The sequence below is a fragment of the Ambystoma mexicanum genome, chromosome 2q (genome assembly GCF_040938575.1).
Source record: "Ambystoma mexicanum isolate Mex_15411 chromosome 2q, UKY_AmexF1_1, whole genome shotgun sequence".
NCBI classification, from domain to species: Eukaryota; Metazoa; Chordata; class Amphibia; order Caudata; family Ambystomatidae; genus Ambystoma; species Ambystoma mexicanum.
The window spans coordinates 904,899,446-904,918,117 of NC_090924.1; the positions used below are offsets into that span (position 1 = coordinate 904,899,446).

The 18,672-nt window shown below is 44.7% G+C and overlaps 1 protein-coding gene across 4 annotated transcripts in view; it reads left to right on the forward strand.

The window, feature by feature from the left end:
* The first annotated feature begins 4,330 nt into the window (after positions 1-4,330).
* Positions 4,331-18,672, forward strand: part of BMI1 (BMI1 proto-oncogene, polycomb ring finger) — a 266,963-nt gene continuing 252,621 nt past the window's right edge. The window contains exons 1-8 of one of the 4 annotated variants that reach the window (XM_069648189.1): positions 4,331-4,812; positions 6,421-6,532; positions 6,633-6,696; positions 6,779-6,813; positions 7,104-7,164; positions 7,250-7,306; positions 7,392-7,451; positions 8,323-8,725. In XM_069648189.1, the coding sequence (XP_069504290.1) occupies positions 4,671-4,812; positions 6,421-6,532; positions 6,633-6,696; positions 6,779-6,813; positions 7,104-7,164; positions 7,250-7,306; positions 7,392-7,451; positions 8,323-8,382 (591 nt within the window). In that variant the 5' untranslated portion in view covers positions 4,331-4,670 and the 3' untranslated portion in view covers positions 8,383-8,725. Of the gene's footprint in view, positions 4,813-6,420; positions 6,533-6,632; positions 6,697-6,778; positions 6,814-7,103; positions 7,165-7,249; positions 7,307-7,391; positions 7,452-8,322; positions 8,726-9,723; positions 10,216-18,672 lie in introns of those variants that run through there. The other 3 variants (XM_069648190.1, XM_069648187.1, XM_069648188.1) reach the window with 3 other exon arrangements.

Here is an 18,672-nt window from a genome sequence, read left to right on the forward strand (position 1 = left end):
AGCATAAGGTCTCTGCTGCGCCCCAAAGACCTATGGGTGCTCACCCCCTCAAATCCAATCCACATTCTGTTATTAGTTGCTGTAGCACCTCATCACCGCGTGGGCCATTGATGCCCAAGCCGAGATGTGTGTGCTATGCACCCAGGACACTATGAACGAGGAGCGGAGCCTTGAGTACGTGTGACTCCTTTTATTTAGAACTATGTAGCTCCCTAACCATGGCGCCCTCGATGCGCTCTGCAGCAGGCCCGCGCAAGGGCCACGGGCTACATGGCAGGCGCCGATGCCACAACGTGCTGCGGCAGCGCCCGCCCCTCGCCCGCTGCCCCCTCTCCACGCCCCTTCTGCAGTACTTTGTAAAACAGCTTTTTGAAAAAGAAACGGCAAACACTTGCAGTTGCCTACAGTCTTATACTTGCATTCTAATGTTAGCTTTTCCCTTTTCCGCCTTATCCAGCTTTGCCATGTCTGTAACAATATAACGGAACCTATAGGAAATAATTATTAATTACTCCTATTAGCGAGAAAAACGTGAAACCGTATTGGACCAACTTGGAAGTACATCCCTTTCTTTCCGTTTTGTGCGTTGTACCAGAAACACGTTACGAGAACGCTCAGAAACGGTCCTTTATTAGGCTAACTCATATTGCTGCTTGCTTGCTTCCAAGACCACATGGGTTCCTTCCTCGGGCAGTATGTTCGTCAGTACTTGGGCGCAAACAACTATTTTGACAGAATAAGTAGATCTTTTGACATTGCACCTTTGAGCAGACTGCCCGACACCAGGGTCTGCAGTCTACCAGGGGGAGCAGCTTATCGTACAACACCGGTTCTAGCTCTTTCTATAGAAGTGGGCTTGTTCGAACGCAGCGGCCATCATGTGCATCCTTATCAGACGTCAACGTACGTGTAGGTCTAACATCATGTTAAAAGGGACTACTTCCATGTGCTACGTTTTGTTCAGTTAGCACTCATGAAAGTCCAATATGGCGTAATTACTGGTGAGACTCGAGTCCCGAGGAGCACAATCCCAACCAGCAAGAAAGTCCTTTTTTCTTTTGCCCGTATGTCCGCAGTTTATAAATCAAGCGTGCGAAATGGGATTGTTTTATCTGAATACCCAAAATTATGCCTTAGATTGTTCGGCACTTCCACCGAGTACCACGCGGGGTTTATTGTCAGCACTGCTGTTTTTCGTAGCTACCCGTGCGCTGACAGATTAGACGCAATATATGCTTAAACGTTGTTGGCATAGTTCACCTTGTGTTCAGTGAATAAGAAACCTCCGACAACGCCATATCACTGCAGGCGCGTATTTGTTGACCTGCTCTTATCTGTTCCTCAACACCGTCAGAGAATTAAAACGTCTCATACAACCTTGTTCTTCCTCCATAACATTGTAGTTTCCTTGCTCTACGCACGGAAGTAGGTGTATTTCAAAGGTTGGAACTGGGAACGGAGTAGACACTCGAGAATTATTTCTGGTTCCTACAAAACTGAATACTTCAGTTGGATGCATAGATTTTTTTTCCATAATGCGCAGTGCGAAATTAGTCACTGTTGTTTTTTTGAGTGACGTCGGGTGTGATTTGACTAGCGCTGGTGGTGTCAGACAAAGAGAATTGGTGCCCTCTACAAATGGGCAAGCAGCGTTCACCAACGCGCACCTCGTATTTCATGCAGGCTCCTTCCACAGCGCCTCTGCTGAGACTGCTGACACCGATTCCCACCCCACCTACCGGCTGGGTCAAGTGTAAGGCATAATTCCCTCGCTGTGAGGAGCAGCGCTGTCATGGCATCCCAGTACTCGAGACAGATTGGACAGCATAACCATTTCACTGTGAAGAAATTCATGTTGCACTCTGGGTATGCACCATTACTGCAATGCCCTTTCCAAAGCAGTAAGGATGTGACCATGTATGGCGGGGAAGATCTGAAGACCACAATTCTCCATTCGAAGGCTTTGAGCAGAATCTATGTCGAAGTGCGTCACGAATTATTGCTTCTTCGTCCCAAAATCCCAAATGTCCCTTTCCCTCTCACTACTCAAGAGGTTGAGTGACAGAGTGCAGTGAGCGGCAATAGACATATAAGTTAGTTTTCTGCAGACTGTCTTCGGTTCGACAGCATCAACATTTAAATGCAATGACAGTTCAAACATAGCGGCCACATTGAGTGATTGTTACGCCAGACTTCGAGTTCAAGAAAGGCAATGGCGTCCCTCACTGCGAGAAGCAGTGCCCGTTTGTACTTAATTCAATTTGGAGCACCATGGTTATCCGTTTAAACAAAGTTAAGGTTGGGGCCTGCAGCAATTCAAAACGGAGTAACATGTATCGTTAAAGAAAAGATGGGTCGGCGCGTGGTTATGCTGCCGTAACCTGTTAAAATGACACTTGTGACATGCTATACAATACCTTGTCACGTCCAAATGTGGGATCTTATAGTTAACAACGCGGGTGTTCCCGAATTCCGTATTACTTTTGTGGAAGCGTTTCATTTACCATAGAACCAAGTGATGTAGAAAGGAACTTGAACTTTCCTAAAACGGGCACAGTGTTCTTTTAGTGGAGTCGGTTTATGACGCTAACAGCAATTGAGAAGAGTTTTCTATGTTAAATGAAAGAGCTTGTGGGACTTGGAGCGGGTGGCGCGCGGGGGTGGGGTAGGCTGAAGTCACAATTCTCACAAGCGGTTTCCGCTCAAATTCAGCTACGACTAAAAAGGGCGTATGTACTCGTGCACATCCCAGTTTGGAAAAACGAAGAGTTTACGATAGGCCGGGAGAGCTGGGCTAGAATCAGTGTTACCTCTGAAAGGCCATAAGGGGTGCAGAATATACACCAAGTGTCAAACGAAGTCTGACACTTGCCCGGGTATGCCCGCCTCCTATATAGGGTCGGACTGGGGCATACAATTGTCTCGGGCATCAATTAAAAAGAGGCTCACATTTGCAAATGGTAGTTAATTCCTTTTGTGACATACTGTTTGAAAAGTACACAAGGGGGGAGGTGTTTGATAAAATGTGATGCAAATCGTGCATTTAAAAGAATATGTATTCAGTAACACTGGTCAATACTACTAGCCACTGTTTATCAAACTGACCCACATGTGACAAAAGTGACCCACTTTGACCCAAACACAGTCCCACACTAGGATTTTTGGTTCAGGCATTACCCTATCGCCCCATAGACCAGTCTGAGCCTGCTCCTATAGCCCTAAGAGAGACCTGCCTGTAGTGAAGTCTCCAAATTGAGGCACAGAAAATTATTTGTCACGTGTGAAGAAAACATTCAATCTCTTGATTCGTCAAAGGGATGCAGGAAGTTGTTTTGGGCAAGAGATTCGTACAGGTCAGATGAGTATTTTCCTACCCAACGATACCATACATACCACTGTTCCCCCTTCATGTTTAACACGCCTCTAGTCAGTAATAGCACTTAACATGATGGCACGTATAGGCCTGCGCCCTTCATGTGTAAAATGAAACTACATATCCCAGAATGCACAGTTACGGTGCTGAAAAGCAAGAGCAGCTCATGGTGTGAAGCATGTGAACACTTTGCTTTTATGCAATGATCTATTTGCGCGCGGGGAGGGAGGTGTGGTGGTGGTTGAGCGCTATTATTGTTCTTTTCACAACACACAGTGTCTGTTCTTCTGCATACTTGCCAACCCTACAGATTTAGGCAGTAGGCTACTGCTTTTTAAGCAGTCCTACCGCCTACAGATGTGTGTGACAGGTCCTATTGCTTTTTACAGTGGCAGGTAATTTATGTGACTCTAAGGCAGGCTGCAGGACAAAGCATGCAATACATTAATTTGTCTGTGCAGTGGGCTAGTAGGTGATTACTTTGATTGAGCTCAGACCAATCCACTGACCTGGCAGCTAGGTGACTCTGTCCTGCTCTTTTGCCCGGACAACCCCTAGGTGAACCACCATTGAAGGCAAGTGGCAGAGTTTAACACCATCACACAGCATCTGCCTATCAGATTGAGGGGGTATCGGTCTCCATGTCATTCATTGTTCAACTAGCATTGCAGGAATACATATGTTTTGTCCAGGCTGCTGCTACAAAGCAGTGGCAAACGTTGCCTACCAGCTCTGTGTGATTACCTTCTGTGTAATTGAAATTGGTGTTAACTTACCGTTCTGAATTATACATTGTTAACATGTGAACAGCTTTCCATGTTGTGCTGTTTGATGGGTTGTGTGTTTTAGAATGCTTCAATGCTGCCAACAATGTATGCTTTGTAGTGATGTAATTTTTATGCAAATTATTATTTTTGAAACTTGAAAATGCCTACATCTTTTTGGTCACAGAATGTTGGCAAGTATGCTTCTGTAGAAAGCCAGAACCCTCGGTAAACTAGTAGCAGAGGAGACGCAGGCGCGGGTGGTATGGTGGTGGACCGCGCCGTTGGAATAAGGAGAAGGGAAATCCACACGCTGTTGTGTGGGAGGCCGCTAGCAGCTAGTCTGCCTGCGCGGCTTGGCGGAGAGCTGCTGTGCGTGCAGGGACTGGGGGCGGTGGGAAGCCGCTGAATGGTGTGAACGACGAAGAGGGCCCAGAGGAACGTGGGGAGGCGGCCGGAGGGAGAAGCGCCGCCGTTGCAGTCGTGTCAGCTGAGGCGTCACGTGCTGCGTGTCGAAGGTCAGCCTGCTCACAATGGAGCTCGCAGAAGCAACGAGCCGCGGCTTGCAGCTTCTGGCCGATCCCGGTCGCTTCGACATGAAATCCTTCGCTATTGTCCTGGAAGAGGCGCTGCGGGGCCTCTCCGGGGGCTACCAGGAGGACGCCGCGGCCCTGGGTAAGCTACGGTACGGGGAGGAAGCGGGTCCACGCGGCTTGACGTTCTTGGTACAGTCTTGTCTGGCGAGCCGCTGTCAGCCCAAGGGAGTGCCGCAGCCAGACCGAACCGCTGTAATGGCGTCTGTCAGCCCAGGCGCTGACCGATTGAACTACGCCGCCCCGAGCAGCTGCATTTCCGCGCTTCCCTAACACCCGCCCCTCCCCCTGCTTGCTGTGTGCACAGGCTAGGGACAGCATGCTCTGGAGGGAGGGGGAGGAGAGAGAGAGTCAAAACCGAAGAACCTCTCCAACCCCGTTCTTGCGCAGCCAGCAGGTTTATAGAACACAATGCAACCAAACAGCTGCGAATGCTAGGTCCCCACTAAATAATCATCGATATCTACTTAGCTACAGAAAAATGCAGGGGCCAAGTCCTATACATTAAAGTGGGGGGACTCGTCAACAAACGCAATGGTATGTGCCCAGAAATTAGCATATGAAGGTGAAATATTCACATTTAATTAAAATGGCTTTGCATAACCACGTAGATTGCACAGGACGAATGGCATTTGCCTCTCAAAATCAACACACACACAAAACCAAGACGGGGTACTTTCTTCTAGCAGTGGTTTTTGAAAACGTTAAAAGGTGTGCATGTTTAAAACTCCAAGAACCAATACAAATTTGTTCCCTGGAACTTGCACCCCCCTGAAAAAAGTGGGTGGCCTCTGTCCACCAGCGTGTACCCTCGACTTGAACCTTGGAAGGACATACACCATCAGTTTGCCAGAGACTTCAAATCACATTTCACCTGGAGTGTAGTCTGGGTCGGTTTATATAATCTGTCATAAATGCTGGTCCATCAGTCATTATTTCCGCAGCAACGGCAGCAGAAAAATAGCCCTTCCAACGGGGTCCAGGATTGGCGGGCTAGCAGTAGTGCTTCCTACAAAGATCTGCAAGCTGTACTCCCTCTCATGCACCACGAGTAGTGGGGTTGCCATGTAACAAGTTTTCATGTATGCACCTCACTGGTCCCATATGTTAGCCTCCACTTACCCCCTGTTTTTTTGCTTGTAAAGTGCGGCCCAGCACCCTGGATTTGCATACGACTTTCTTTTCATAGATTTCAATAACACATTTTGGGCCTAATTCGCAGAGCGTTTTCCCATGGGGGTTTGCCATTATAAAACGCTTCTGTGAATTAGGCCCTTGACATTTTCGCATTTCCTAAATGCCAATCACAAAGAAACTTAAGATAATTCCCGAAAAAAATGGGCGATGTACGCGGTTCAATAAATTGCATTTTCCAGACAGTTTGCCAGTGGTTGTAGGCCGAGTTCGTTATACATATTGTTAGCTACAGCTCATATTTCGGGTTAGGTTCCATTTATAATGGATTCATTTAGTCTATGCAAATTTGGGAATGAGTGTCATTTTTGCTGATTTGATAATCTATAAACCGGTTCCTCTCTTATCAGTTCCCATTGCGTGTGAGTGTGTTGTTTTATGAAATTCGCCATGTATGCTTTTCATTTGATTTATGAGCGGTGGCTATAGGGTTTAGTGTAATTAACACACATTTTGAAGGTTGTTTAAAACTCTGTACTATTGTGTATTTGTTTAGATCGGACAGAGCTGCAACATGTTGATCCGATGGCGCTAAAGCATTGCCACGCAGCAGCAACAGCATGTCTACTGGAAGCTGCAAAACGTAACACGGATATCTCGACGCTAAGGTATATTCCGCCCCACGTGCTTTTTTTTTTTGTTATCACCAACAGGCCTACATAACGCTGCAATGCTAGTTACATAGTGTTTCTTGTTTTTTTCACTTAGCGCTTATCTCGAAGACTGCCAGTTCGACAAACAAAGAATAGAACATTTTTGCAATGAATATAAGGTGTTGACTTATTTTCTAAGCTAATATGCGGTAATGGTTTGTCAACCGTCTGTTTGACAACAATAACTTTTTATTTCTGCAGAAAAACAAGTTTACGTTGGACTTGTTGCTGGGAAGGTAACATGCCCTCTTTTTTTTTCTTTTTTTGCAGCTCTAAAAGTTGCAACCTAAAGCTAGTATCCGTTTAATGTTTAGGGGAACCCTCTTTCGATGTTGTCAAACGGTTCCCGAAGTTTATTTGCCTGGGCCCATGTACTGTATAATGTGCCATTGGGTGATGTTTATTTAAATCAAAATAAAGTTAATCTGTTTGGCTCGTTTTCTTGGCTGCGCTGGTGAGGGCCAAGAAAAACGCTACTTACAATTCCTATCTAAAATATAACCGCTGATTTTTCCCAATTTGCCAGCCTAGGAAGATGCCCTCTTCACATAACTGATGTTTCGTGGCGTCTGCAGTATCAATTAAAGGTAGCTCTACTCTAAACATTTCGTTTCAAACCTTCAATTGAATGTTTCTAGTCGATTATATTAATACAAATGTTTGTTGTTTCAGAGTAGCCAGGTTCATAAAACCCACCGACCAGAGTACCTTGTGAATTTAAATGTAGAGGTAATTAGTATGTCTCTTTGGGTATTGCAAGACATTCATTACATTCTATAGCATTAGCATTTACTAATTTCGTATTTTTTTTCAGAACACTGATCCCAGATCCCACTCGGATATTCGTTTCAATTGTTCTATGGAGCAGTTGCAGGTAAAGTTTGACGGCTGAACTTAGAATGGTTTCAACATCTACATGTAAGAAAATATGCATTTAATAAACGTGGGCATCTGCTTTATGCGCTTTTTAAAAAAACAGAAAACGACTTTGATAGAGAGCAGTGTCTAGTTTAAACATGTCCAAAGGCATACACTATTTTAAACCAACCAGGACTGCATCTTTTCGTGTGGTCATGGAAATACCTATAGGCAGTGACTTCACTGTGCAATCCGCTATTTAGCCGGCTCGTGTTTTCTTAATGGAGAGATTGTGGTCAAGGTGAGCAGACCCTGCAGATAATTCAGCTGCAAAATGGGTTGATAGGAACTGGAATAATATTCTATACTCGTAAGGGCTGTATTGACTAGAAAAGTGAGTTCACTCCAAATGTTATATAGAACTACCTGTGTTCTAAAACACGAATGATTAGTACCAGTGCCGTGTTTGTACTGCTTGCATACCTTGGTTAAACCCGTCAACAAAGAATGGCTCAGAAGTCAACATGTCAAATTAACCACGAAACTGTCTTTTCTTTGTTTCTTCAGTTTTACTGTTTCTTGGAAGTTAGCACAGAGCTTAATGTATTGCGCCTACATTGATGTGAGATATACGTTCTAATCTCGGTTTCCCCAGTCTTATTTTTGAGACCCGGGCTTTAGTCACGTTGTCTACCTCTGCCACTGTTCCCCGTGTGACTGCTAGCCCATGAGTGACTTTGAACCTCGATAAAAGCGCGTAACAAACATTACATTAAAAAAGTGCATGGTCTGAATACCAACACCTTTATTAAGGAATTCGTTTATCGTAAGAGCGTAGACCGCTTTAAAAATGTTTGCCCTACTCATTAAAACACCCTGTTTTGTAGGATATGGTCGGGAAGCTTAAAGATGCTGCGAAAAGCCTGGAACGAACAACTCAGATGTGATCCAACTGATTTCGCATGGCTGCAACCAGAAAATAACCACCCCCGCCATCTCACGAGATGAGACACGTTTTCGACAACTCCAGCTACTACATTCCATGTCGTAGCCGATTCATGTTGTTTGTTTTTGTAACATAATTGGTGTCTGTTTATTTAGTACTACCAACGTGTATTGCTTAAGCTGTGATGTAAACGCCATACCCATGTGACTTTAACCTTTTGTGCAGTATGTTTGCCCTTCTCGCCTCCCGCTCACATTTCCTTTTTATAGCGACTAATGTAACTGCACGTTCTGCGTGTAACAGTACATGTATATGGCAATCTAATAAAATGATTATTACTTGCATTGTTGCGGTTATTCATGAGTCAAGGGAGGTGTGATTGGAAATATATTTTCAAATGGTTCAGCCGTACTAAGTAAAAAAATAAAACTCCTAAATATTTTAAATGCCATGCATTGACCCTTCGATGACCAGCAATTGCAGCCCAGTACGAGGCACGTCTAGAAACATGTTGCTGTAAGCGGGGTTGAATAAACTGAATCTCAATCATTGGACCACACCTATCATTGGGAAACTAGCATTAAAGGGGAATTCGGGGTATCTATAATACGTTTAAAGCCCACCTTTTATAGTGTCGGCGATGGATATTTTGGTAAGAAACCATACTACCACGTGTCCTGAATGTATGGCAAGAAAATTGAGCGAGCAAACGGCTACCTATGTTTTCTCTAGTAGAGAAAGCAACCGGTATGTTTTACGGGGTCAGTCGGTCGTGGGGTGTAACGTGAAAAAGCTGAACGTTGATGGGGTTCCGATTTTTGTTTAATTGTCTATACCCTTTTCACAGCGAGGTAGATTTCCGTTAAAACACGATGCTATTGCCAAATTGGTATCCACGGAACGTATCGACACGATTGCCACAGCCCACACGATTCTAGAGGCTATAAAATTAGGGGCTACAAAACTGTCCACCAACAATCGGAAATATTGATATATATATTGATATGTGCAAAGGACGGCCTCTACTTGTCAGAACATCTTCCTGAACAATCTTAAGTTATTGTCGGTGGTCTGCACGCACTCGCAAACTGCGGCTTCACAGTCAAAGGTAAGCACACCTATGCGGGTCTTCGCAGACACGGGCTTCTTTGTTGTGTCTGCACACTGGGGCTGTGCAGTGTGCCGGTAGAATTTACTGTGTTCGCTTTCGCACGAGCGACACTCCGCTGACTGCCTGACCCGATACCCCCTGGGCCGCCCATTTTGTGTTCCTCTCGAAGAGGGTCGTGCAGGGGCCCGGACTACACCGACACTAATTCCCAAGCCGCCCTTAAGGAATGAGGCTGACACGTGACTGCGTGGGGCGGGCGAACTCTGAGCCATTTTGGGGACGGTGTCAGTTTGCAGTCGGCTGAAGCGTTGTGGTTTCTTTCCGCTTCCACTCCCGTTTCCCCCTCGCCTCAAACGGCTCTAATGTGTGGATATTTCGCAGGAAGAAATACTCGGAGAGAGCGGCAACAACATCGAAGCGGCACTTTGTGACGAGCGATTCGGCGTGCGTTGGGTTCCCGTCCGGGGCTGAGGGGTCTTTAACCCCTACCCGCTCGCGTGTATCTCGAGGAGGGGACCCAAACCCCCCCTGGAAGGGCTAGAGCAAGACTACGAGGTACACCAGCGCGCGAGTGAAGCGCGAGGATGGGATCACGGCAATTGACAGCGTCTGCGGCTCGCTCCAAGATGGCCGCCTGGCTCACATTCATTTTCTGCTGAACGACTTTCAAGTTTCATTGTCTGCGCGGCCGCACACCCGGCCTTCGTCGCTGCAACCCTGCCTGTAAGTACGAAGCTGGGGGGCCTTGGTCTGCGGGCAGGACTGGGATTTGTGCAGGGGGAGGCTGCGGGTGGGGGTGATGAAGCTCCGGAAGGTGTCTGCAAGCGGCGAAGAGAACGGGGCTGCTCCCCCTCCTCCTCCTACTACTGTTTGGAGCTAGGTTGCCGGGCGTATTTAGTTCTTCTCACCGCCGGGTGGGCCCCAGTCTAAGCGGTCTTCGGCCCTGTGGTTTCTGAGAGGGCTATTCTCCCCTCCTTAGGCCACCCGCCTGGAGTACAACCAACGGGGTGAAGGGTATTTCACCCAAATGCTGTGGCAATCCTTGTAGACAGAGCTTCGCAGAGGCCAGCTGTATCTGGCTGCCAGAACCTCACGGGACGGAGGAGCATTGGACAGGCAGGCGAAGGGTTGAAATTATAGATATTTTATCGGATGAGTGAGTGGACCCTATGCAGGGGGACATTGGGCAAGCAGAGCAATCGGGGCCCCGGTTATTAACTTAATTTGGACTGAATACCATAGAACTGATCTTTTTAAGATGGCGGTTGCAATTTGTTTTTACAATGCCTGTTTTACGTCTGTGCTGGCCAGTGTACATTTTACTCGTTTGTTTCCCGGGGTACAGACTGTGGTGTTTGTTTAGAAGCAGCAAAGCATTTTAACTTTATACAGTCATTAAAATTATTTATTTTGCTGGTGAGCTCGTCCACCTCTCCCCGTGCATGCAGTTTCGTCGCTTCTATTGCCACAATATGTATGTGCTGTAAGTACCTGGGGTTTCGGCCCTGGCGGGTTTAATTGTGAGTCTTCATTCTAGCAACTGTTACTGGGGTGCTCGATGTAAGTAATGGAACCAGTTGCCAAAATGATTGTATTAAACGCTGGCCGGGTTTGTAGTTGGGACATGGTTGCAAATATTTCAAAGCGTTATCACCTGAACATAAAAGTTGCTACGTCATGATATGGTAACTGTGGGTTTACCTTGCCAATTATCTTGCATGTTGTGTACTTGGCCATTTCATAGCTGTGAGCGTGTAAATAATTATGAAGTGTAAAAAGTGATCTTGCCAATTGGTACCTAATGGAATCGCTTTTGCTTCTTTTGTACCCTGTGGACCCATCATTCCCGAAAATTAAGTTTTTTTTGGTTTTTGTGATTTGACCTGTGTGTGTGTTTTGAAGAGAGACACCTGTCGCTATGGAAGTGGTAATTTTGCAATCTACTCCGAGAACCACTTAACTAAGTGCCAAACTTCATACATGTATAGAAGCTTTTCCTGGTGTGCAGTCATAATGTCGACATCAATAATGTCGACAGTCAAAATGTCGACAAATTAATGTCGAAAATCAATAATGTCGACATACAAAAATGTCGACATTTTACATTAATGTCGACATTTTTTCGAAATGTTGTATAAATAAATAAATATATATTTATTGTTGTGTTGTATGTGTTGAGTATGAGGGGTGGGGGGTGGCAGGGGGTATTGGGTGAGAGGGGTTGGGGGGACATCCCCATAGTAAATGATATTCTTTTTATTTATTTGTTTATTTATTTATTGAATAATAAATAAATAAATATATAATTACTATGTGTTGGGAATGAGGGTGGTTGGGGGGGGTGTGGGGGGGTGTCAGGGGGGTGTTGGGTGAGGGGGGGTTGGGGGGGGACCCCCCCATAGTAAATTAGACTCTTTTTGGTTATTTATTTATTGAAAAAATAAATAAATAAATAAATAATTAGATTGTGTTGAGTATGAGGGGTGAGAGGGTGGTTAGGGGGTGTGGTGGGGTGGCAGGGGGGTGTTGGGTGAGGGGGGGTTGGGGGGGGACCCCCCCATAGTAAATGATACTTTTTGTTGGTTATTTATTTATTGAAAAAATAAATAAATAAATATATAAATAATTAGAATGTGTTGCATATGAGGGGTGGGAGGGTGGTGGTGTGGGGTGTGGGGGGGTTGCAGGAGGGTGTTGGGTGAGGTGTTGATAGTGTTAAGGGTTTATAGTCATATTGTCGAAAAAAAAATGTCGACATTTTTTTTTCGACATTATGACTTTTTACATTAAAAGTATAGAATGTCGACATTATTATTTTCGACATTATTTTTTCGACATTTTTGTCTGTCGACATTTTTTTGTCGACATTATGACTATAAACCGCTTTTCCTATTGGCACCATTATGATGGAAGTAGTCATTCAGCGCTCTTCCGACTCCTTGGTTGTGGGGTGAACTGTATTATCCGACAGGAGAGGGCTAAACAACTTGCACAGTTGCAAATACTGATTGCAAACACTGCTTTCCTGCTTGTAGAATTGTATCTTGGCAGTGGTGATGGGTATGCTGGCAATTCATCTTTTGGTTTGCACATATTAAAACTCACTCTGGCACAATTCTGAAAAGTGCACAACGTATTCAGAGTTTCGCACAAAACCCCGGATTTATAAACGCGTTTTACAGTTGCGCAATTCTATTGAAAAACGGTTTGTAAATAATGCCCCTCGTTTGCAAATTTGAGCCCACAAACACTTTGAATACGTTAATGCGTTGCCTAATATTTGGAGACAGTTAAATATGGTGTTTAAGCATTCCAAGACTCCTGTCCTCGATAAGGCTATTCGGCAAATGGCGTGCTTTAAAAGAAAAAAAACGAGTCTGCCTTGTGTGCGCGATATGCGTATAGCAGGATATTGTATTTGCACATGCACACATCTTCTTAGGCATTTTACAAAACCATGGTGTATGTAATGCATTACTAGGGCACTGCCGAGAATCTAAAAAGGTATATACATTCTGATAGTCATGTTTGCGATTTTCTTTTAGTGGTACATTTCCGAGATTATAATTTGAAGAATGATAGGAATGCACAGTTTCACAGTTGAGGGCTTACATATGTCAATTCCGCAGCATGTCCTGTTCAGTTTTAGCTAATGTAATTAATATTTCGTGTGTATTTAAAAACATTTTCCGCATTAGTTTCGTGTGCGACGCACACACTGGAAGGTACCCATATGAATCGGGCAGTTAATTTTCGGGAGACGAACTTTGAAATTAGAAGCTTTCCTTGTGACGTTTTGCAGTGGTTATTGGTTACCCGTTTCGGCTTTTTATGGGTCCACTTTGTAGCTGCCGCGTACGTCGGCTCTTGGTTATATTCTTCTGTCGTGTACGTTTTACCTGGATGTGGATGCGCGTGAAAGCAGTACGGACGGTGCTACCCGTGCCGCACCGTCCTCTGCATATTTACCAGGGATGCGCAGTGCCGTGTGTTTGCGTACCCTTCTGTATGTCTGTGGGCAGAGAGTTTCGTGGCTTTGCCCCTGTGTTCAGCTTGAGCATGTTCACATTTTTAAAGCGCATATTGTGTGTTCCGTCAGTCAAGAGGGTGTACTGCCAATGTACAGCTGTGTGCACCGTTTTACAAGTGACAGTTCCAGGTATGTGCGACTAACGACCTTCGTGATGGCCAGTTGGTCGTTTTCCAGCGGGTGACGGATTCTTGCACATCTGGGAGAGGTGGACATATTAAGTAATTCAGGCTCCCGATAATTTTACCAGTGTCGATCTAGTGATTCAAGTGTTGTCCTCAACGGCGGTTTTGTTTGTATAGTGCCTCCTGCCATATTGTATGCCGTCGAAGCGCACAAAATGATGGTAGCGCCTGAACTCTGGGCAGATACTGGCTGTGTCGCACTTGGTTGCATTTATCTCTCGCCGTTTACTTTACTAAACTTGTATCTAGACACGCCGCCTCCTCTTCCCGGGCGTCAGGCAGCCGCCAATATCGGAGTAAAAGCATCCGCTTGCCGAACGGTTCATTACAGGCAAGATTCGGAGTTGCTGCGTTCAAGGCCAGACGTTGTCGGCACCGTTTACCTGCTTGGTAGGCGCTTAAATAGCGTTTCTTGCTAGGTAGGGAATGCAACAAACTTGTGGCTGTGCACGATCCTTGAAGTATTGGAGTCGGGGCAGGGTTGTCACCGGAGGCATCCCGTTCCTCTGCGCGGGCGCAGGAGCCGGATCTCTGTACATTAAGATGTACAGAAGAGCACCTGTCTTTTTTAGCAACCGGGAGAACAAATCAAGAGAGCACGCATCTGTCTGCAAGAGCAGACTGCACTGGAATATGCGTCAATTGCTTCAGTCGCTGGACGAGCGTCGTAATGAGGCAGAAATGCGGAGCTCGCGACTGAGTTATAGCCGGCGATCCATGACCAGGTACTGCGATCACGGATACCTGCACACGGTCTAACCATTTGCCACCCAAGGAGCTATACACCGTCCTCTATTTACGGCGAAAGGGTAGAGAAACGACAATTCTGCACGGCAGCATCCAACCCCCAGAACACGTCTCAATCGGCACCTTCGTGCAGTGTCCACAGCAAGATCTTATTCTTTTGCTCTCCAGTGACGCATTTTTCCGCAGCTTAGTCTTCAGGCACCGACATAATTAACTGTTTTTCTTAATACTACTCGTGCAATGCCCTCTTCCTTTTTAAATCGCTCTCTTTACGCTGCTTGTTTCATCGGCAGACTTATTTTTCCCCGCGTCTCAATATGCTCCTCTTATTTCTGGATTTATTGGGCATTTTTTTTAAATAGTCGGGTGTGTGTGTTTTACCATTTTCTGTCTTTTTACAAACTGCCACAGGTTTATAAAGCTCGGTCAAATGTTTATTGCACGTTTTACGTGCGTGGTCACCTGCCTCCGTTGTCACTTTAAAGAAATATTGTCTGTCTCCTTGTTTTTTTCCTATTAGTGCCGCTTTGTAGTCTCCAACTTCCACTTGTCGATTCGTGTTACCGTGTGTGCCCTTTCTCTCACTATTGCTGTATCAACCTGCTTTTATTCCCTTGTTTTCTTCTTGCTGATCCTTTGTCTTTCCGCCATCCCTTGCCCAACTCTTCGAACTCTCCATGTGTTACTCCGAAGTCGGGATACACATTACTTCTTTGGACTAAAATACAAACCCCTCCCGACTCCCAAGTTGCTTTATTCTTCCGACTTGGGGTAGCCCACCCACTCTTCCCAGTCAGATCTTGTTGCAATATTTATTCTTCTGACCTGTTTTAAAGGCTCTTCGTGTGTTTTGCGTTTAACTCCAGTTCGTCTGAATCAGGGTCTACCACAAAACGTAATTTTTTTTGTTGTCTCCTTCGTCTATTTGATTTCTTAGCCATATTTTGTTGACTGTGCCGTGCTTTAAATGCCTGCTGACCCTTTGTCACTCTTTCCCCATTCAGATTTGTCTACTGCCTCTTCGTTTCATTCCCACAGGCCCCTGCATTTTTCCATTGCCTCTGTTTCCAATCGGGGTTTCTGTAGTTTTTCTTTCTCGTTTAATGCTATTTCTGCTATTTGTGACATTGGTCCTACTTACTGGTACTAATCGGGGTCTTCACTGCTGTTGTCCTTAATTAAGTATTTTCTTCTTGGCTTTTTTCCTTTAGGAATTTGCTTCATTGCTCTTTAGTCCTTTTTTTTATGGATTCCTCCTTTTTGTCTTCGCTCTTGTCTTAGCTCGTTTCTTTCTCCAGTTATACCCCCACCCCTCACTTTCCTGTACATTGTGGTGTTCCAAGTTTGTAATTTTCTAATGTATGTTTTAACTTTCTAATTGTATCCCTTCTATTAAGTGCACTTGGCTTAACCACTCTTGTGATGTCGCCATGGATTTCCTTCTGCTTCCCTAATACAGCTTGAGAGCTAGCACCAGAGGGCTCTGTTATGCAGTAGGTAACTGCTGCCCAAATTAGTGATTCCAAGGGGAGCACCTCTAACCAGAGCATAGGTCGTCTAGCACACAATAGAGACTCAAGGTAAAGTCTCTAGTGCTATTGTAACCTGTGCGCGGGATGGTTTGGAAGGATGCCTCGCTTAGGGCTTCTAGTGACAGAGCTTGTTCAATTATCCTTGCCCAAGGTGCACATATCACAAAGGGAAGCTTTAGAATGCATCCTCTAAAGATAGCTAGAGCCTCGATTCCAAGCTTGCTGATTGGTTAGACAGCTGGAAACAGTAAGAACAAAGCAACATTGAAAATAGGCTTCTTTCTATTGGTGGTTAGAGCCTTCGTTCCACGCCTTGATTGTTTAATGAGAAAGTTCTCTAATAGCCATTGTGTAGTATTTTAATGGTCAAGGCTGACTTTTTTTTTTCTATCCCAGGACTCATTTATCATGTTATCTTTGAGCTGAATCTCTCAACCCTAATTCTGTCTCATGGTTGCTTATTTCACCAACATAGGAATGGTTATGCAAGTGGAAACGATATATGGGACCACAGGTACCCCACCCCCAATCAACAGCACCACACACATGGAGGTCGAAATTCTATCTTGCACTGTTTGCAACCCATCTAGATCCAATTACTCCCCTAGCAATGTTAAGCCAAAAACAAGGCCAATGTACTGAAATTATATATTTGTATTAATTCTAGAACGATCAATACAACTACTTTGCACGACATTCCACATTCTCTGTGGCACCAGCACGAAGGTTCAATACCAATACATGTGCATTTTTGCTTTTATGTCTCCAGTAAATAGAATACAGGTCGAGTGACTATTTCAATACTTTTACACACAACATCCCTAAATGCCAAAAGGATGCAGTACTTTAAAATATGACTTTATGAAGTTGAATTTAAATATAGTGCAATACTGTTTGATTTTCAAAAGAACTTCAACACACCGCGCTCTTGATTTTTATCTCCCTGCACACTTGACAATTCTAGCAATGTTAGAGCACAACAAACTTCAAAGGAAACACTTTTCCTTTATTTCGGAGATCCTTTTCATCACCACTCTGCAACACACAATCTCCCTTTTTGCAGGAAACACTTTCCCACATTCTGCAGCGATGTACTTTTACCAGTGACTAAATATGTGTTCATTTATAAAGCGCACAAAAAGCCGAAGGCGCTGTCTTGACTAGTTCCTTCTCGGTCGATTGAATGTCGTACAGAGGCTTGTTCATATGACCTTTTGTAAACACATGGTAGTTGCTTGTTGAAGCGTTATCAAAAGACACATCGATTTAGGGGCGGAGGAGGAGAACATGCAAAAAGTCAGTTCCACGAGGTACCTGAGGTTCCTCCATCTGTAGGAGAGACCAAGAGAAAAGAAGAAAGAAAGATATTACATCTGCAGATGCTGCTAATTGCCACATTCATGGAAATTTAAGAGCTTGTGTACAAAACCCCAAACGGTATTCTTAGACTAAGCCATCCATCAAATACGAAACCTTCCTGAAGAAGGCCCAATAACAGTCAGTGTTAGAATAACGTACTAAGACACATGGGCCGAAACATATGTCGACTTTTCCAATATATCCTATTTTCTATTGTCCTAGCGTATATTGAAAATAGGGACATGTTTTTGGAGGGCCTTCACTGTGAGTTTGATAGGGAAGTACCTAAATGGTTTACAATCAGTAATGTTGTATGTGCCAAAGAGAAGTCACATTCCATACTAACCCCACAGTATCTCAATTACAAAAACCATTCATATACATTTATAACAAAAAGTGTGCTTGGTTGAACCTTATGCCGATCTAGAATACGGCATTGGATAGTGCTATTCCTTAACTATTAATGAGGTTATAAGGGAGGGATAATCGGTTTCCTTTTGTTATATATTGTATGCAATCTTCCTACCTTGAAACTGGTCTCCCCCCCCCCCCCCCGATAACAAAAACCTAGGAAGTACCCATGTTCACACTACAACATTTTAACAAGTCCACAATTTGAGCTGTTAACATTTCCTTTAAATCCATATACAAGGAATTTGCTTGAGGACACTGGATCTTGGCATGGAGGTTAACCGTCTCCAATAGACCCTATATTGCAAGGAAGTCAACCCCAGCGCATGTCTATGAATAGCATTTGGAATTGACTTGGACAAACCAACGGGTTCCTTCCATACGGCTCCGGGCAAGGAGTCTAGATCGAGTCTCGCGTCTCTTGTGGTCATATCCAGACCATACAAAAGTATTGGTTCTACCTTGGCTGGATAAAACCTTTGTAGAGGAAGACGTGAGAATGTGCACAGTTGGTTGTGATTTTTTATTTATTTTAACTTTTTTTTTACTGGGCTATCAAGACCTGGGCTTAATTTTGAACCAGAACAGAGGGGGGTCTGGGATACTCTCTACCAGCACAAACACGGGCCATTGACTTGTTCTTGGGTGGATGGCCCCTAGGAGAGGCAAGTCTTTAGCTCACTGTTTTTTTCACAGAGAAGAAATTTCCCCGCATATCAGTCTTTGTCCTGCCCAAGGGCAGTCCAGCACCGAAATGCTAAGCAATTCTCCTCTGAACAAGAGTACCACAGCAACCCCATTCACTTGTTTCAGCCTAGTCTGGCATCATCAGTGAGGTGAAGCTGTGCCTCTCTAAGAGCAGTGAGCAAGGGGTCCACGTCTGGATTCCCCTGGTAACTTAATTTTGAACCAGTCC